This window comes from Macaca mulatta, chromosome 14 (assembly GCF_049350105.2).
Source record: "Macaca mulatta isolate MMU2019108-1 chromosome 14, T2T-MMU8v2.0, whole genome shotgun sequence".
NCBI lineage: Eukaryota > Metazoa > Chordata > Mammalia > Primates > Cercopithecidae > Macaca > Macaca mulatta.
Window position 1 is genome coordinate 123,553,146 of NC_133419.1, and position 21,373 is coordinate 123,574,518.

The 21,373-nt window shown below is 39.7% G+C and overlaps 1 protein-coding gene and 1 pseudogene across 5 annotated transcripts in view; both read left to right on the forward strand.

The window, feature by feature from the left end:
* JHY (junctional cadherin complex regulator) overlaps window positions 1-11,420 on the forward strand; it is a 70,747-nt gene extending 59,327 nt beyond the window's left edge. For all 5 annotated transcript variants that reach the window (XM_077964542.1, XM_077964545.1, XM_077964543.1 and 2 more), the window contains 3 exons: window positions 8,164-8,244; window positions 9,031-9,159; window positions 10,945-11,420. In XM_077964542.1, coding sequence (XP_077820668.1) covers window positions 8,164-8,244; window positions 9,031-9,159; window positions 10,945-11,142 — 408 coding nt within the window. In that variant the 3' untranslated portion in view covers window positions 11,143-11,420. The remainder of the gene's footprint in view (window positions 1-8,163; window positions 8,245-9,030; window positions 9,160-10,944) is intronic.
* A 476-nt stretch (window positions 11,421-11,896) lies between these two features.
* Window positions 11,897-12,956, forward strand: LOC100425430 (ATP synthase peripheral stalk subunit b, mitochondrial pseudogene; annotated as a pseudogene).
* Window positions 12,957-21,373: the final 8,417 nt, after the last annotated feature.

Below are 21,373 nucleotides of genomic sequence, written 5' to 3' on the forward strand. Positions count from 1 at the left end.
TGGGGAGGCTGAGGCAGGAGAATCACTTGAACCTGGGAGATGGAGGTTGCAGTGAGCCGAGATTGCAGCATTTCACTCCAGTCTGGGTAACAAGAGTGAAACTCTGTCTCAATAATAATAATAATAATAATGATTTCTACTAGGAACTTGTAAGGTGCTGGGATGTAAAGATGAGCCATGACCCTTCCTCAGAAGAAGCTTCCAGTTGCATGGAACTTGGGAAGGCAGACATGTAAATGCTTATTATGTTGCAGTATAATGTTGCAAGCAAAAAACAAATAATGATATTAATTAATAATAAAAGTGGTAATAATAATGTAGGCACGCATGGGGAGCACAGAGGAACATAAAGGAAAACTGATATCCTGACCCGGGGGTCAGGCAAAGCGTCAGAAGATAATTCAGAACTAAGTCTTAGAGGGTGGTGAAGAATTGGCAAAGAAGACTGCAAGAGCAGACGGGGCGCAGTGGCTCACACCTGTAATCCCAGCACTTTGGGAGGCTGAGGCAGGTGGATCACAAGGTCAGGAGTTCGAGACCAGCCTTACCAATATGGTGAAACCCCATCCCTACTAAAAATACAAAAACTAACCGGGCGTGGTGGCAGGCGCCTGTAGTCCCAGCTACTCGGGAGGATGAGGCAGGAGAATTGCTTGAACCCGGGAGGTGGAGCTTGCAGTGAGCCAAGATCGCGCCACTGCACTCCAGCCTGGGTAACAGAGCGAGACTCCATCTCAAAAAAAAAAAAAAAAAAAAAAAAACAGACTGCAAGAGCAATTCAGGCGGGAGTACCAGCACAAACAGAGGTGCTGAAGCTGTAACATGGTGCATGCTGGGGATGAGAGCATTTCAGGTTCTTGTGACTAAACCTGGGAGGCAAGGAGTGTTGAAAGATGGGAGCGGAGTGGTGGATAGGGGCCAGGTCTTAGAGGATCTCATTTTCCATTCAAAGAAGTACTTTATTCTGTAGGCCAGGGGGGATCATGGAGGACTTTTAAACATGGTTGGATTTGTATTTTAGAAAGGCAGCTCTGGCTATGGTGTGCAGGACAGATGTAAGACATCCCAGAAAGTGACGGGATTAGGAAGTCTGTGGATCCTCAAGTGGAGTCTTTAGAGAAAAAGATAAGGGGTGGCCTCAAAGAGAAGGGGAAGCTGGCCTGGAACAGGCAGCGAGAGGTACTAACGAGAAGAAAAGGAGGATGTCTTGGGGCTGAGATATGACCCCAGCCCAATCCTGCAGCTCCCATCTTGAGCCCGTCTGTGTACCGCGGGTCTTCAGCTCACAACCCTGGAGTTCTTACCCCAGCTCCCTCACATACCCGCTCCTGGGGGCTCTTTGAACTCCTCATTCCAACTTCACCCGCTCATGTCTTCCCCTCTACTGGGGACAGGACCCTATCCATGCCCACATTGTGGAATCCACAACTAGTGACTTGGAGCTGGGAGAATCCCTGGTTCTGCTGTAAATAAGGAGAAAGGTGTTTCTTGTTTCTTTTCTTTTTTTGATATAGAATCTCGTTTCGTCGCCCAGGCTGGAATGCAGTGAAGCGATCTCAGCTCACTGCCACCTCCACCTCCTGAGTTCAAGTGATTCTCCTGCTTCAGCCTCCTGAGTAGCTGAGATTACAGGCACGTGCCACCACATCCGGCTGATTTTTGTATTTTTAGTAGAGATGGGGTTTCACCATGTTGGCCAGGCTGGTCTCGAACTCCTGACCTCAGATGATCCACCTGCCTTGGCCTCCCAAATTGCTGGAATTATAGGTGTGAGCCACTGCGCCCAGCCACAAATGTGTTTTTTTAATCACGGGTAACTTCTTTTTCCACAGAAACATCATTACATGGTAGTTAGGCTGTCAGGTATTAGTACTGTTTTCAAGAGTTTTGTGACTAAAGTAGGTTTTGAAGACTTGACTAGGAAGCTGCACATCATCCATATTATTTCTGTAGGGACATGTATTCAGAACACATTTTCGAGGTGAGGACAGCCTGTTCACTGCAGTACATATAGATTACCAGGGCCTAAATTTAGCTCAAACACACTAGCTCACAAGGGAATCTTCTAGGTTAGGGTTCTTGCCAATGATGGGTTGTTGCTGAAAATGCAAGCTTTTGAACTCAATTCTCACTCGGCAAGATTTAGAGGAAGCCATGGACCCATTCATTCCTAGGTTCTCATCTCTGTTCCCAATATCTCTTATGACTTGGACGAGTTATTAATGCACCTGAGCCCTCTTTTCTTCATCTGCAGAATTATTCTTTCTTTTTGTAGATTTGGTGTGATATTAAGTGAAATAATGTATTAAAACCATAGCTTAGTCCCTAGCAAAGAAGAGACATCAACTAAATGTTAGTTTCCTTTCCCTTTCCCCTTCTTTTAGTTGATTGAATTTATGTTTCACTGAGAAAAATAGAGGAAAGTTCTCCGACGACAGTGTGTGTCACCAGAAATCTAAGCGCTTGGGAGGTCAGGGGAGAGGAAGGAAAATTTGCAGTTGCTGCCTTCCCAGCCATCTTTCCAACTGGGAACATCCCCCTTCCTGCTTTCTATCAGGAATGTTACAATCTATATATCCATTTTCTCAATCCAGCACCTTCAGCTTACATCTGACAAATTCACAGAAGTGCTCTTTGTCCTTTAAGATATTCCAGAAGCTAAAATGACTTAGAAATGAGCTATTTGTATAGGACAGCAGGTAGTCGAGGCACCAGACAGAGGGGATCATTATCCAGGTCATGGCCATTTGCTGGTCACATCAAATCTTTTGGTTTCCAAGGGAATTGCCCTGAATCACATTAAAACTTTGAGGATTTGTAAAGATAATAGGCCCAAGCACCTTTCCTCTTCTCCTGACAGTTCTGTTGTAACTGAGTTCTGAATGCCAGGCATTGTCCATGCCATGAAATCTAGACATCAGGCAGTCAGGGATCAACGGATGACAAACGGCATAAAAATATCTGTCGCAACCCACCACGAAATGACTGCTTCAGGAGTTTGCTGATAGCTAACTCTGCTGAGCTGAAGTAATTAACTCATGTGTTGGTGTCACAGACAATTTGGGCATTGCTGCTTGACTGCTTCTAAGAAGGGGTTTATTTGGATTAAGTTTAGCAACTGCAGAGCAAATTTCCTTCACTTGCTGTTCCACAGTATTTGAGGCATTGTTTTTTGTCGTGTTTTTCAGTAACTTTCTCACACTTACACATCTGAGGAATTTTCTGGAGAATAGCTCTGCAGTGGCCCCCCAGCAGGGAACCACCTTTCAGAGCTGAAACAGGTCCTGACAGGAACAGTCAATGTCATTGCCAATCAGGGCACACTGTGTCCCAAGTTTGCAACTAAAAACTCTGCTGTCTTGAGAAGAACTGTGGTTAATTCCTGGTACAAACCTTGCATCAGGAAAGTCCTATGCCATCGTCCACTAAAGCGATCAAGTGTGAACACCAGTGCAGAGGGGCTGGTCTGGCCTTAACAATCCTCAGATGGTGCCAGACTCGGTCGATGCCAGCTCGTGTACGTCTTATGCAAAGACCAGCAGCAAATCTCATCAGGGATTGGTTGAGAGCATGCCTGCATTTTCCAATTTGTTCCCGTTGTGTTTGGAGACCTAACAAGACTATCATTGTTGATTTACTTTTTTTTTTTTTTTTAATATTGTGCTACTATGACCTTTTAGTCTTGTAACAGCCATGGAGAGATAAATCAAAGTGAATTCTGGGGGATTATTTTTACTATAAAAGACTTTTGAGGAGCCAGAAAGTAGATTAGTGGTTGCCTAGGGCTGGAGGTGGAGGGGGCAAAGGGAGTGACTGCTAATGGGGACAGGATTTCTTTTCAGGGTGATGAAAATGTTCTAACATTGGAATGTGGTGATGTTTACACAACTTGGTGAATATACTGAAAACCATTGTATTGTACAACTTCAAGTGGGTAAATTTTGTGGTATGTGAATTATATCTCTATAAGCTGCTAAAAAGACTTTTGATGGAGAGAGATCAAACAAAATTGCACCTCTGAGAACAAATCAAGATTACTTGCGCCAACCTTAAGTAAATCCAAGATTTTTCATTGCCAGTCACCCAGAACAAACTCCTTTAGGAGCCATCACCATCCCTTGAGAAAAGTCCCTTTGCTATAAGCACTTCATCCATCTTGTAAAGGGATCAGCAGCACTTGGAGATCACCCTTTGGGCCACACTCTGGCCCTTCATATCGAGGTGTAGTACTAGACCCTGGCTCTGTTTTTCTGTGATAGCCAACATGTTTATTGTAGGTGATAGTAAGAACTGTGGCTGGAGAGCACTGGGCAATTATTCATGCTTCACAATGTGTCTTTTGTAAGTCAGTGGAATGATTAGAAGTTAAGCTGCTTCAGACTTAGGATGTGATTTGTGAGCACTGATCATTTCTTTCTCATCACCTTTGGACAAATTGGATTTACGACTTGGACATGAGCAGGCGTTTTTTCCTTCCTTTTAATTATTGGTTTACTTTGGCAAATAGATAGTAATTCAGTGACTGCAAAACAACCATACAGATGGCATATGTAAGAGAAAGAACAAATTTTCATTTGTGAAATGTACGTTGTCTGAATTCATTCACCCACTGAAAATTGGTAAAGGTTTTAAAATGTGATAATACCCAGTATAATCAAGGTTTGGATGAAAAGAGCGATCTTATGGCTCCATTGCTAATTAATTGATGGCCTTAAACATATTCATTTTATTTCAATAATTCTACTGCTATTAACTTATCTCAAAGAAATAATCAAAGTATCCCAGAAAAACAATGCTTAACCTAGGACAGCTTAAATGTTCCACATTTAGAGGAATAAACAGTCCAACAAAACTAGATGATAGAATGTTATGCATAAAACTCACATTAAAAAATATATATACTGACAGAAAAATGTACTGTAGTACTAAAATACTTAGAAAAAATAAGAATTTGGGCTGGATGTGGTGGCACACCCCTGTAATCCCAGTACTTTGGGAGGCCCAGGCTGGTGGATCACCTGAGGTCAGGAGTTTGAGACCAGCCTGGCCAACATGGTGAAACACTGCCTCTACTAAAAATACAAAAATTAGCCAGACATGGTGGCGGGCGCCTGTAATCCCAGCTACTTGGGAGGCTGAGGCAGAAGAATCGCTGGAAACCGGGAGGTGGAGGTTGCAGTGAGCCAAGATCGCACCATTGTACTCTAGCCTGGATGACAGAGTGACACTCCATCTCAAAAAAAAAAAAGAAAGAAAAAAGAAATGAAATGAAAAAAATAAGAATTCATAGTGAATGGACAATTGTATAAAAGTATGAACAGACAGATATAATGGACAGGCAGCAGCTCTCGTGGTTGTGCTGAGTGGTGACTTCTGTTTTCTGAAAGGAGATGTATGACTTTGAAATACCCTTCAATGAACAATGTGTCTTCTGCATACTTTAATGTTACTAATTTTTTTATGATTTTAGTCCAAAGCCTTCCTTAAGAATATTGTTTCACTTTTTAGAATTAGAATTAGAGTATTGACTATAAATGTTTAACATTCTAATGGGGCAAATTCTATTTACAGAACTTGGAATCCTTGCAGTGTAGAAGTGTTGCCCATATAGTGCATCATTTTGGCCCTTTTAAATTATTAATGCAACATGAAAGTGCTGAGATGTTAGGAATATTGCCTTCAGTGGGCAAGTAACACAATTACCATTTACAGTGATTTCTGAAATATGAGTTCATTCTTCTTACATACAAATTAATCCACAAGTAGGTGATTGCTAGCACTGGTGGTTCCACAGCTCAGAACATCAGAACCAGTATTGTGATTCTCTTTTTTCCCTGGCTACAAAATTGCTGCTGCAGCTCCAGCTCCAGGAATCACATCCTTATTTGAGCCAAGAAAAAAGGAAGGGGAAGGGGCTACCACAGCCTTAAAGCTTTCCAAAATATACACTGTACCCAACGAACTTTTGCTTAGACTTCATGGGCAAGAGCTCAGTGCTGAGGAGTCAGTGCTGGAGAATGTTTGTCTTTTGAACATCGACAGTGGGAAGTGGCAGTGGAGAAGTGAATTGGAATGACTCTGGGTACTCAGTAGACCACAGTGAGCAGGACATGGTTGATACAGTGTGTTTATACAAGTTCATTTTTAAGATTGGAGAGTTATATGCAATAATTATATCTAATATGAGAAAATGTCCTATATTAAGTCTCTGGACTATCTCTGCTAAGTTTTGTCTTAGAAAAGGGCAAGTTAGATGTATATCTTAGGACTTAATAATTAACAGGAGCGCAGCTGGTCGCGGTGGCTCAGACCTGTAATCTCAGCACTTTGGGAGGCCGAGGTGGCTGGATCACTTGAGGCCAGGAGTTTGAAACCAGCTTGGCCAACGTGGTGAAACCCCGTCTCTACCAAAAGTACAAAAATTAGACAGTCTCATAACCTGGCCTCAAACTAAATAAATAGATAAAATTTTTAAAATGGAATAATTAACAGGAGATTTCAAAATTGATAAAAATTCTGTGCTTTGTCATTAACGTATAGACAGGGACTAACATCCAGTTAGGTACACGACAGCTGCTTCTTCAATGTGGTGGATTTTTCTCCATTTTAAGCAGTAACTTACATGTGCCTTAATAAACTACTGTCATCCAACCACCTCTTTTATATTGTCTTTCCCATCCTTCCCAAAAAGGAAGCCAAATTAATTAACAAACTGAAATTTCAAAAGGATGTGAGTTCCCTGTAAGGGGAAGTAGCGAGTCTAAACTTCAGGGGATTTTTTGTGGTTTTTTTGTGTTTTTTGTTTTTTGTTTTTCCTTAAAACAGAGTCTCGCTCTGTCAACCCAGGCTGGAGTGCAGTGGTGCGATCTCGGCTCACTGCAACCTCCGCCTCCCAGGTTCAAGCGATTCTCCTGCCTCAGCCCCCCAAGTAGCTGGGATTACAGGTGCCTGCCACCACACCTGCCTAATTTTTGTATTTTTAGTAGGGACAGGGTTTCACCCTGGCCAGGCTGGTCTCGAACTTCTAACCTCAGGTGATCTGCTCACTTCAGCCTCCCAAAGTGCTGGTATTACAGGCATGAGTCACCATGCCCAGCCTAAACTTCAGTTTTAATTTTGAAAGCAGTGGTTTGGGGGATATCTTAATCTATCAGGGGATAGACAGGCAGTAGAATATTAGGGTTTTTTCCTGCCTATTATTGTGCTCAGGTGCCATGATCTAATCAGTCAGTTGTCTCACTTTCTTGCTGTCCATCCTTTTAAATAGGCAATACTAATAAGAGTTGTCATATTAAATTCTGTGTGCCCTTCAACATATCTGAAATCACACTGACTGAACAAAATGAGTTTCTTAGTGAGTCTTGCCAAGACTCTCAAATGCTTACTTTTCTTTTGAATATTATAAATGGATTATAATTGTTTTTCCCTTAAAATTCTCTTTTTCCCCCAATAATCAATAGCAAAACTTGAAAGGTTGGTACCTTCTTCTCTTCTGGAGTGTCTCCAACAGATAATGCTGTGACATCACTGGACAGGGTATTCTCTTTTTGAAGCACTGTGTTTATCTGATGCGTTTCGATGCTTTCTTCCAGGGAAGTTATTTGGCTCAGCAAACTGTCTAAGACTGGACAAAATGGTAATAGGAGCAGTGGCAAAGTAATAACATATATGTTGTGTTAAAAACGTTAATAGCAAGGGCCAGGTGAAGTGGCTAACATCTGTAATCCCAGCGACTCAAGAGGCTGAGGTGGGAGGATCACTTAAGCTCAGGAGTTCAAGCCCAGGAGTTCAAGACCAGCCTGGGCAACATAGCAAAATCAGGTATCTCCAAAAAAATTAAAATAAAAAACATTCATAAGAAAACAGGACATCACTAGCTTGAAAACTTTTATTTGTAATTTCAGAATTTCAAGTTTCTTTATTGCAGAAGTGGAAAAGTGAAAATATGTTAGCTAACCAGCTACAAATTACCAAAGAGACTATTACCAATAACTACCACTAAAATGGAAGAATTGTCTGGAAATGCAGCCATTCTCTGACAGTGCACACAGGCTTTCATTATTTTCCTTCTTACTTGATGTGGCTATGACACCTTTCGGAGTGGTAGGAGTAGGGGGACACACAAGTCCTTAAAACAAACTGTTTCTGTGGTTGTATTTTTAGAACACCAAGCTGAAAGGTTATCAGAAAAGAGACGTGAAGCTTGGAGGCCTCGGACCTGACTTTGAGTCCATCAGAGACAAAGTGAGTGAGATGCACATACAGTGTTTCCAGACCTGACTCAGCCCATCTGTCTGTTAGGAAACTTTATGAAGATGCCCCCCCAGAATTAAGCCTTAATTCAAATGTCTCACTCTGAATAGAGACCCTTCCGAAATAACATTGGTATAGAGACCCGGACATGCCTCTTGCCTTAAAATAAAAATATGTAGCCCATGTTGTTATATGTATCTGTCTTTTGGTTAGTTTTGAAGGCCTGCATGGCACAGTGGGACCCGTGCACATGAAAATAAATGTGTATGTTACGTGGTCGTTGGTCTTTCCCACTAGAGTTATCTTGATAATCGTGAAGAGTGGCTACAGAGAAGACACTTAGAGGAAGAGTTTCCCAACCCCTGAAAAGTGCATCCACTTTATTCTCTTTCCTCTAGTGAAAGGAGATCTTCATTTAATGTGTTTTAACTGCAGTTGCACTCAAGGCATAAAAAGAGAGTATAGTTCAAAGTTGGAAGCAAAAATGAAAATAAATTGGGTAAATGCAACAAAGAAGGTTCTGAATGTGATTTAGCCCCTGTTAAGGGCATACTGGGCGTGTTATTGCAGTGAGGTGCCTCCTCACAGAGAGACTATTTCAAGGAGAAACAATTAACTTAACCGTTTCACTGCTACCACCTTACTCTAGGTGATCCCATTTCTCCTCTACAGCTGATAAGATATGCCCAGTATACCAAAACCAGGGCATCGCTTTAAATAGAGAGCAGAGAGGAGTAGCAGCACCTGGATTCATCATAACTTTGTTTCTCTGAACAGACGCAAAAATTAATACACCAAAAGGAATATGCAAAACAAGTCAAGGAGTACAACATGAAGACACTATCCGTTCTATCAAAACCACAAACAGAAAAAGCTCAAAATAAATCTGCTATCCCTCGGCAGAAGGTAAGAAATTCTCAACAAGGCATTTATATTTTCAATCAGAATTAAAAGGAAACTTTTATTACTGCTCTTTTTTTTTTTTTTTTTTTTTTTTTTTTTTTTGATTAGCAACAGGGTCTTGCTGTCTTGCCCAGGATGGTCATAAACTCCTGGGCTCAAGCTATCCTCCCAACTAAGCCCAAAGTGCTGGGATTACAGGCAGAGCCAACACACCCAACCTGTTTTCTTGTAACTTAAGAAAAACCTGCCCATGTTTTTTGGAACACAGGAGATGGTTTAACTACTTCCATTCCTGTAGCTACCCATCATTCACAAATAGCAATGCAATAGTCACACACACACACACACGCGCACACACACACGCACACACACGATGCTGTAAAGTTAACCTTTATTTTTCCTGAAGTGATTGTCTCCACGTCTTTTCTTCCAAGAACAGTATTTTAAATTTGTCACACATAAAAATTAAATAATCATGTGATTTCTTAAATGAGCAAGCTTCATCATCAATTTTATTTTGTATCATTAAATAAACTTTAAGGCAGTTGTTGTCTTCTTGCTGCTTATATGTCAAAGAAAAGACACATAATCATTGTTTCTCTCAACTTCATTCCCCTACACTTTCCGTAAGGATTGTAGTATATAAGTTCCTCTATTGAAGAAAAATGATTTCTGGAATACAGAATGTTCTCCCTCTCAGATGGCATCAACCATCAGTCATGATGTGAATGAAATATGTACACAGAGCTTTGCAGTACAAGTCTCTGCCTCAATTGATCTCTCCAGTCCCTGTAAGGACACGGGACCCTTTGCACGAGGAACAAGAGATCCTTTGGTGCCTGCAGGAATTTGTACTTCATGTTCTCTTTCACAGACCATCGTATTTTCTATTTATTGCCTTTCTTCCTCAGACCTTGAAGACCTCAATCCACTTGATTGAGTTTCTGTGGTGCTACTTTTTCTTTTTTCTCTAATCCCTTATTTTTTCATGAAGTGTTTCAAGGCAACAAACCTATAATTAGAAATATCTGTAACCTTCACCTACATGCACTGAGAAGTCTAGACTTTTCCTTTCTACATTTTAGAGGTTTTTTCCCCCTCTTGCAGGACTGAAAGCGTACAATCCATTTGTATTTCAGCTATCAACAATCTCTTACTAAAATGCAAAACTGTTATAAAGGCAGGTTTAGAAATCCTATTTAGTGATCTCATTTTTATTGTAATGCCTTTCATAACTGACATCACTGAGAAAAAGACTGTGTTTTTCAGCATCTAGATTGCTATAGAAAGGAAAAAAATTCAACCTCAAATACTTTCTAGATCCTAGGAACAAGAATATCTGGTATAATGATGGGAGCTCAAGTGTATGTAAACTACAGTGATGTCTTTGGTCTCAAGCTGTAACAAGTCTTCTTTGGATAGAAAGGTCTATTAATATCTCCTTAATAGAAGTTTGGTTTTACTAAGACTTCCAGAAACTAAGTAGACCAAACACATAAGAAGGAACACTTGAAGGAAACTCAGTTTTATGACAAAAGCATCCAAAGAACACAACTGTATGTATTATTCTTCAACTCCTTTTTTTCCACAATATATTGTTTTGGGGCTAATATATTTTGTTTAAACTGTGTGTTATATTGCATTATTTGATCTCCATTTCCACCAATGTCTTAGTAAGTTATAGTGATTTTTCTCCATTTATATTATGAACAAACATTTCCTAGATTTTATTTAAGGAATCCAGGCTCACTTGGCATTTCAAATAAAATTTCATCTTTATGCGTTTAGGCTTTGGAATACGCTAAGACCATCCCCAAACCCAAACCATCAAATCTGACTCATCAAGCATCAAAGGAACAAAAAAACCCAACCTATGCTGGGAAAGAAGAAAGTTTACCTGAAATCTCACTGCTGGAAATACTACAGAACAGACACGAAAGGGAAAAACAGGCTGTGGCTGCTTTCAAAATCCTTCACATCGTATAGACAACATTTGATAGGAAGGAGACCAAAATTGGTCCAGGAATGGATGCGGAGAAAAGAAATGCCACCCACCTTCTCTGCGTTGAGAGTAATGGCTTATTATTATCATCTATCTGCAGTCCATGCTTGCTTTCTGCAGGATTTAAAATATGAGGCCCAATTGGATTATGGTGCCATATTTTACTTTCTAGGAAGAAAATTTTTTTAATTATTTATTTTCAAATCAGTTAGAATTGGAGCTGAATAATAACTAGAGAATAAAGCTTTTGGTTTTATATTGATCTTTTGATTTCTTAATCTCTACCCCATTCCTTAGCGTAATGGAAACCTTAAAGTTACCCAGAAATAAATGTAGCTGTGTTTCTCTCTTACCTTCCTAGTAAGAAAAACAAGTGTAAACACTTCAGTTTCTCCTAAAATGAACTCAGTCATCCGTAAATTTTGTGATAACATTTCAAAATGTTACTAAAATCTCCAAGTTTGGCAAAGGGCTTATATATATATATATATATATATATATAAATAAAGTTGAGGCCGGGCCCGGTGGCTCACGCCTGTAATCCCAGCACTTTGAGAAGCTGAGGCAGGTGAATTGCTTGAGGCCAGGAGTTTGAGACCAGCCTGGGCAACATGGTGAAACCCCATCTCTACTAAAAATACAAAAATTAGCTAGGCGTGGTGGTGCATGTCTATAGTCCCAGGTACTCAGAAGGCTGAGGCACGAGAATCGCTTGAACCCAGGAGGCAGAGGTCACAGTGAGCCGAGATTGTGCCACTCCACTCCAGCCTGGGCAACAGATCAAGACTCTGTCTCAACAACAGCAACAAAAGTTTCCTGCCCTGACACATTCTCTGGTCGGGGTCTCAGGGATGTGAAGACAGCTGGCTGCCTGTGTCTTCGCCGACCATGCTGTCCTGGGTGGCACTTTCTGCCACTGCCACAGTGGCCCCCTCTCTGTAGAATGCAGTTTTCCTAGGTCCAGGGGTATTGCAGGCGACAAGGACCTTTCACACAGGGCAGCGACTCCTTGCCCCTCTACCCCCTCTTCCTTCCTTTTCCTATAAAGGAAAAGTTCATTTGGGGCTGATCCCTGAGGAATTCTTCCAATTTCCTTATCCTAAAAGCAGTGTAACAGGACACTATGTGCCCTAAAATGGGCTTATCTTGTATGCTTTATCCAAAGAAATATACATGATTACCACAGAGACCTTCTCTACTATATCAATAGTAGGGTTACTTTCTGTAATTTAAAAATATGGTGCCTCTATTGGAGAATCTGCTTATAAACTCAATGAGCAAGACACTGCCCAAACTAGAAGAGGTGAAGCAGGCTTCCATCAAACAAATCCAGGATGCAATTGATTTGGAGAAGTCGCAGTGCTCACTGGTTCAGAAGCGCCATTACCTTTTTGATGTGCAGAGGAATAACATTGCTATGGCTTTGAAGGTTACTTACTGGGAATGACTGCATAGAGTGTATAAGGAAGTAAAGAATCACCTGGACTATCATATATCTGTGCAGAACATGATGCGTTGAAAGGAACAAGAGCGCGTGATAAATTGGGTGGAGAAGCACGTGGTGCAGAGCATCTCTGCACAGCAGGAAAAGGAGACAATTGCCAAGTGCATTTGGGACCTAAAGCTGTTGGCAAAGAAGGTTCATGCACAGCCAGTTATGTAAATGTATCTATCCCAATTGAGACAGCCAGAAACAGTTGACTGACTAATGGAAAGTAGTCTATGTGGCGAAATCTTTCTCTATTGCCCTCTACTGAAGTAGATAGTTTCTATCTCCTAAAAATGAAACATTTGTTCACTATACTGAGAGAACTCAATCTGTTGGCCAGTCAGATGTTTCCCATCCTTCTTACTGGGCATTTGAGTTGTTCCATGATCACTTTTTTTATTGTTTTTTGTTGTTGTTGTTGTTGTTGTTTTTAGACGGACTCCCGCTCTGTCGCCCAGGCTGGAGTGCAGTGGCACAATCTCGGCTCACTGCAAACTCTGCCTCCTGGATTCAAGCGATTCTCCTGTCTCAGCCTCCTGAATAGCTGGGATTGCAGGCGTGCACTACCACGTCTGGCTAATTTTTATACTTTTGGTAGAGACAGGGTTTCGCCATGTTGATCAGGCTGGTCTCGAGCTCCTGATCTCAGGTGATCCACCCACCTTGGCCTTCCAAAGTGCTGGGATTACAGGCGTTAGCTACTACGCCTGGCCCTATGATCGCTTTTGAATAAGCGGTTTGCCTTTATTAAATCTTGGTGCCTGACTAAAGATTACCAGGTTATAGTTTAAATTTGTAATTAATTTTACCATCTTGCAATAAAGTGACAATTGAATGAAACACAAATAAGTAAAGAAATAAAGTTGAAAAAAATGAAGGTACATCTGGTTGTGCCTGCTCAGATGGAACAAATCCTAATGTTGTTCTAGGAGAGCATCAAGACGTTAGTTAGAAACCCTCCAACAAGTCCAGAAACACCTGATGCAGGCACCTCTGAGAGACACACTTTATCAAAGCTCCTTACTCCAAGTACATAAATTTGCTGGCCATCTTACCATCACAGATATCTTAAAATATTGTCAAATGTGTGTTTTCACACACACACACAAATAGATAAGACAAAAGCATTCCATAGTTTACTACTGAATACAAATGTCAATAAATATTTTTTAGTTTTTTAACCTTTTTTAATATTGCAAGAATTCCCAGTCTTAAAATAATTACTGGAGGGTTTAATTTTTTTACTTTCTTCCTTATATTAGATGGACATTACATTTTTAGATAGGCATATTCAGAAGTGGATATTTTGAACATCAATTTGGGGCAAATCTGTTTATACGTGTATTGTAAGGACTGCTTTGGAAATTTACTCCTATGTTGTATATATTTTACATGTACTGGAATGTAGCGTAAAAGGTGCCTATACGAAACCTTCTCTTAAAACTGTAAGCAGTTAGAATTGAGAGTCTGCAAAGTAACAAGTATCTGAAGATAAACAGAAAACTGGTGAATCATGTTTCAGTGAGATTTGGAAAATGTAATATATGAGGCATTAGACTCAGGAAAATCACAGGCCAAAATGCTCCTACAATGTATTTGTAAGAGAAGAGGCCCCTTCTGGGTGCAGGAAGACATTTCTAGAAATATGAGGTAGAATGAATAACCTTCATTAATTGTTTCCGAAATGGCCTTAAATTCTAACTTCATCTGGAAGAGAAAAAGAATGCATATAGAGACATTCGTATTTAAAGGGACAGGGTAAAAATTTTTAAATATTCCATTTGTATTAGAATATCTTAAAAGAATTTAGAGCTTGGAAAGAGTTTATCACATTCAACTGCCAGTTTTTCAGAAGAGGAAATGGAGGTGAAGAGAAAGGCTACATGACTCAGAAGTCCATCAGTCCTACTGAGAGTAATGGGAGGGTAGCCAGGTCTGAATCTCCCATCCTTCAACACCAGGACCAGTACTGTTTATTTGTCGATGGAAGGAGGTTGTCCTTGTTTCTCTGTGTGGACAAGCAACATATAGTTGCTATGAATTTCTATTTTGGACCTGAATTTCCACCAAGTTCAGTTTTTAGAAATATGCATTACTATGTACCTAATACTTTTTTAGCATGTACAATCTGCCAACTCTTTACTACATTGATAAAATTAGAATACACATATAAAGCAACTCAAACTTAGAAAATGACCAATAAAAGAGACACTATTTATTTTCTTTTTTTTTCCAGAACATTTCAAAAACTTCCCAAACTGTTTTTCTGTTAGCTTAATCATTGTTAAATCCTTCACTTTCACACCTACTGTCAAGAACCTAAACTTAGCTGAAGCAGCTTAAGTGATTCAGTTCCCGTCAAACAACATTCAACAGGATTCTTACCTCCCAGGCAACTCTTTACTATCCAGTACATAAGACTCAAGGACAATAAAATTCTTTATATAGTGCCATGTGGCGTCTAAAATAACTTTGGCTAGGAAATAAAACATATTTGCTGAAAGTTTGGGGTTGAAATCAAAGAATGGATCAAAGTGGCCCTTCATTTGGCTCCACGTCATCTCACAATAGTGAAATATAGCAGAATGTCACTGAACTACCATAATACTAAGGGGAGACATTTTGCAAAAACAGGGAATGACAAACACGTTTTTTGCTCCTGTTTTAAAGTAAATTGTACTAATGACAACAATAGTGATCTTTTATAGGCCCAAATTGGATCAGTGATCAATTTTGTAGCATTTCTGTTTCAAATATTCAAAAACAAAAAATAATCGAATTAGAAAACAAAAAACTTCAAACTTAAGTGATGTAATGATGGCGCCCCTGTATTTGACTAGATGTTATATACATGCCATTGAAAGACACAGTACCCAATCTGCCTAATGTCTATAAACTGGTGCAAATAAAGGACATTTAAACCATGTATTCTCTCTTATTAAAGCCTCCTTTTAATTGTGTTTTTCCATCTTGAGTTTCCAACAAGAGCATCCTCTTAAAGGGAGCTTTTTTTTTACAAGTAGCTGAATTTAATGACAGCTGTCTTCCTGATATTGTTTTGTATAGTAAGGAGTCTCTTGGGAGTTATCCAGAAACCAAGTCAAGAAAAGACAATGTTGAGGAACAAAATAAAAGGTAAGCCTAGCAGAGGCACTGATGCCTAATGGTTCCAATTGGGGCCTTATTATTGGTTAATGAATCATTGTCAAAACATCACAGCAAGCGTGAACGTGCACAGTCTAGTCTATAGTGAGAAAATGACTCTTCATCCCAACAGTTATTAACTGGGAGTTGTTTGAAAACACGTCCGGTAATTATAACAACACTGGAGCTAATTGAGAACTTTGTGTTGATAGCAAATGGCCCGCAATAGCAGACTAGATAACTCAAGGGGGATTCTTCTTTAATTACTTATTGAAAAATAGCAGAAAATGAATTGGATGTGGGCGATAGTCTGCAGATATCAAGACAAGTTTCGCTAATTCTATCCCAAGATGTGCTTCAAAATGTATCTGTTACCATTATATTAGAAGTAGCATTTGAAAATGTGAAGTTCCTAAGTAAAAATCAGTGTTGCTTTCCTAAATATGCCTTTTTTAATATTACCTTTTCCTAGTTGGGCGCAGTGGCTCACTCCTGTAATCCCAGCACTTTGGGAAACTGAGGCGGGTGGATCACGAGGTCAGGAGATTGAGACCATTCTGGCTAACACAGTGAAACCTCGTCTCTACTAAAAGTACAAAAAAACTAGCCAGGTGTGGTGGCGGCGCCTATAGTCCCAGCTACTTGGGAGGCTGAGGCAGGAGAATGGTGTGAACCCTGGAGGTGGAGCTTGCAGTGAGCCGAGATGGCGCCACTGCACTCCAGCCTGGGCAACAAAGCGAGACTCCGTCTCAAAAAAAAAAAAGATTACCTTTTCCTGTTAGAGTAAGAATCAGACTTGAATAATATACATTTCATTCTAACAGTGAAGTATTCATAGGACAACTATAGGAATTCTCCTCCCTAATGCTAACTGTGTTTCCACAATTTCTATTCCTAATGGGTAAAAAACAAGGAGACACAAAGATACAGAAATGCTCCATTTGCCTCTTTAGTTGTTTTCCCAGTCAGGAAAGGATTTAAAAGTGTAGCATGAAGTGAAATTTTTGAATGACTGTGGATTTTGTTTATCCATTGTGCTTGTTCTCCCTACGTCAGTGATGATAAGATATTGCCAAAATAATATTATTCCCATACTATAAAGGCAAAATAAAAGCAAGGACGTATGTTCTAATAAAAAGTTATATTTAGATGCTTATTCCACTTTTTGAAATATATTGAAGCAGGGTCCCAGAAGCTGAAAATCTGATGCTCAGCACTGTCCCCTCACCCTACTGCCTCCGGACTAAGTGCAGTGTTTGTTTCTACACACCCTGTAACTTCATTAAGCAAAACCACACATCTGTCTCACAAAGAGACAGACGAAAGAAACATAAAATATCCCAATTTCCTAAGCAAACATCTGGCTAATAGAAAGCAGAAGGCTTCGGATGGAAGACTTCATTCATTCATTCATTCATTCATTCATTCATTCATCAAACTCTCTAAATTACTCCCTAGTGTGAAACACTCCCACTTTTCATGTTTGGTTATTCACTTTTGGCTCAGTAAAATAACTGGAAAGTTGACACTTTTCCAAAATGTTAGACAACATGTTGCAAGATACAATAAGATACAAAATGAATAGTATTTTCAGCTCTTTCCACCTCTCAATATAGGGGCTCTGGAAAATATGAAGAAAGGAAAAAAGAATTTGGTGAACTGGATTTATCTCCCTTGCTGCCTCTCCATTGCCTTTTCATTTCCCCCTTGCAAACCTGGGTAATGTAAGTAATTAATTTTCAATAAGCTGAATAAATGGTCTTCCGCTATTAAATAGCTCTAACAGGTTGAGAGGTTTACAATGATGTGAGCATTCCAGGCAAATGTATTTAGTGGAGACTTGGAAATATCTGATAAGATTTCGTAAATACCCTTTGCTGAACTGGCAGCTTGTAGAGACCAGCACTGATACTGGGGCTGCTAAACAGGCTACTCAGGGCACCCTCTGTCACTAAGGTCTCACGCTTTTGCAAGAGAGGTTTTAGTGCTAAGTATCCCAATGGTTCAAATTTCATAGTAGGGGAAATAACTGCCCAAAATTTAAAACCCAGAAAATATGATCAGCCATTCTTTGGGAAGCTGTCTAAACAGAAGAAGGAAGCCAAGAACATACTGAATAAAACCAGTTCAGATCTCTATGTTTTACTCTTTCCTCTGTGGCAAAATCATCTCCCAAATTAATCTTACACTTTATTTTTTTTTTACCATCCAGACAACTGTCAAAATCATGATCATGAAGCCTGGTTGGCCCCGCCTCATATCATATCTCCACCCTGTCACCTGGCAGTGATGCCTTTTCCCATTTCCCCTGCTTCCACACAATGGTGACACTTTGAAGTAGTGCTGATGAGGTTCCTAAATCTGTGGTTTCTGCTTAAAATTGATAATCTCCTATGATACAAATCTCAAGCATCTATTTTTAATGAAACCTTTAGATGAATATCAAAGAACTATTTAGCCATGCCTAATATTTTAATTAGATTATATTCTCAATTTAACCCATTAAACCTCCTTTGATGATCCCAATATTTAGTGTTTAGCCTCAGATGCATGAGGTAATGAATACTGGACCTTTTGATTTAATGAGAATTTCAGCTCTTCCAGCCTGCGCCTCTTTGTATACCTTTTATTTTGCTGGCTATAGAATTCAGTTAATTGAAGGAGTCTCTTACCATCACACATTAAGGAGTATAAATTAGCATCCCTATTCTGATTGGAAAATGCAAGCAGACAGTTCTGCTTTGATCTGAGGAGTGAGCTGCAGAAGCCAGCAGCCCTCTGAAAATGAGCTGATGGCCCTTGTTCCCAGGGCAAAATGCAGATGCATCCATGTGTCACAAAACACTTAATGTCTTAATTGATCACCTCCCAATTCTTCCTGTCCTGTGTGCGTCATTCTCTTTAGAGACTTGTATATGCGTGTGTCTGTATGTGTCTATTTGTGTATCTGTATCTTTGTCTTGCTTTCTCGGTTCATCCTTTCTGTTTCTCCCCTCTCCTCAGGCAGCTAGGGACCTAGGTTTTAAATTAATCTGAGACAAAGGAAAATGAAATAATATAAATTCCCTCACCTTGAAATTTATAAGACTATCTGGTAGAGCTATTCAGAATCTTTCACAGACAAAGATTCTTAAGAACTAACTCTAACTTCCAATTTTCTCAGCCAGGCAGATGCAAGCCGTTGGTACTACATCACTTAATATGAAGTAGACAGGCTATTCTGTGTTTTGGCAAGGAAATCAGCCTTCTAATCTGTTCCAGTGATAATGCAATTCTCCTGTACCTCAACAATTCAGTTACATAAAAGAAATGTTAAGATAAAAGATCAACACCTCCATTACTCACTATAAATGCCAAAATAAAATAACAGAAAATTCAAAATATGGTATACTAAACACACACACACACATACGTTCTCTCTCTCACACACACGCACATCTATTTCAGTCCTTTGACAAGTCCTACTAAAATAATAGTAAAGTTTTTAAATTGCATAAATATATAAAAACAAGGAGAACAGGAGGAGGAACAATAGTAATAACATTTTGAAAACTGGAAAGCATATGAATGAGTTGTTTTAAAAACTTAGCAGACCCAAAAAACACTAAATTCTTTTTACATTTTCATAGAATATCAGATTTCTCAAAAATACTAAATTCTAAGCTAGCAATAGGAAAACCAAGAATCAACCTGACTTACACTCTAGAATACCCAAAATGCTCAGGAATTAATGGTGTCAGTTACCTCTCAAAGTAGGAATGAATGGAGATGTGGGGCCGGGGGAGCTAAGGAAGGGTGACTGCATGAAAGTCAGTTTAAGAGCAGTTACACCTGTGAATCCTTTCCTCAGTTCCCACGCAGCCACGCACAGCTCCTCCACTGACCCAGTAAAATACACTGCCCTAGTATCTTTGGAGTCAGGGACAACTGGTTCTATTGAGGATACACAGTAAGTACTGAAAAAAGAGTCAATAGTGACCATGTGTACTGTAAACACAGAAACCTCTGGTCTTCTTCCATTTGGCTCCCAGAACATTGGTACTTTATTCTACAAGCAGGAATTTGGAAAGTTCTTCTCTGGAGAATCTGACCAGCCTAAAAGAAAAGACTTAAAAATCCTGACTTCAGAGGTTCGCCAACTAAAGACCCCAACTTTGTTATCCTACAGTTAAACCTCACAATCAACAAGTCCCATCCATGTACTCATAGTTTCCTGTCAGCCTTCTAGCCTCTCACTTAAATATGAGCAGACAACCAAGAATTTCCAAACATCTGAGGATATGACACAGGACTATTTTTAAAAGGAGGTGGACAAGAAAATTAAAAAGAGATCTTGGGAATTACAATTACAGTCAAAAAATTACAAACACAAAAATAAGGTTAGAAGACAACATTGAGGAATTTTTCCAAAAGTCAGAGAAAAAAGGCAAAGAGATAGAAAATAGGAGATAAGAGATTAGGAATTTAGAGAATAAACCCAGGGGGTAAAAATCCAAATAACAGGAGATATATAGAAATCATTAAAGAATTCAAGAGTACTCCCCATAACTGAAAAAAAAATGCATTTTCAGACTTAAAGAATTTATTGAATATCTGAAACAATGGATGACAATAAACCTAAAGCAAGGCATATAATTGTAAAATTTCAGTACACTAGCTACAAAGAAAGTATCCTACAAGCTTCCAAAAAGGAAAATAAATGAATAAATAAAACAGGACACACATAAAAAATCAAGAATCGAAGTCATTTTATACTTCACAATAGCAATTGGAAGCTAAAAGTCAGTGGAGTGATGAATTCAAAAGTATTCAAAAATGATTTCCAACTTAGAATGCTATACTTAGCCGCATTACTAATAAAGCATGAAATTAGGATAAAGAGATTTTTAGATAAGGATGATCTCCAAACATTTACCTCTCACGTACCAATTGTCCAGAAACTACAGTAGACTGTGCTTCACCAAAATGAGAGAGTAAACCAAGAAACAAAAAGATATGGGAAACAAGAGTAAAATACAGTGGGCCCGGCGCAGTGGCTCACGCCTGTAATCCCAGCATTTTGGGAGGCCGTGGCGGGTGGATCACGAGGTCAGGAGATGGAGACCATCCTGGCTAACACGGTGAAACCCCGTCTCTACTGAAAATACAAAAAAATTAGCCAGGCGTGGTGGCGGCACCTGTAGTCCCAGCTGCTCGGGAGGCTGAGGCAGGAGAATGGTGTGAACCCGGGAGGCGGAGCTTGCAGTGAGCTGAGATCGTGCCACTGCACTCCAGCGGGGGCGACAGAGCGAGACTCCGCCTCAAAAAAAAAAAAAAAAAAACAGAGTAAAATACGGTGAAATTAAAGGAACCCCCAGGATGATTGGGAAGGGAGAGCCATTTACATAGAATCCAGAATGGAGCAGATCAGAAGGCTCTGGGAGAGGTTTGTTTAGGAAAATGGAATGTTAGGAATTTGTGAATATCTTGAGAGTGTGATACAGACAAATGGCAAAGAGTTTGGGAATAAATTAGTTATAAGTACATTAAAATTAAGAATAATAAAATAAGTATTAATTGCAAGGAAAACAAAAAGTCTCACA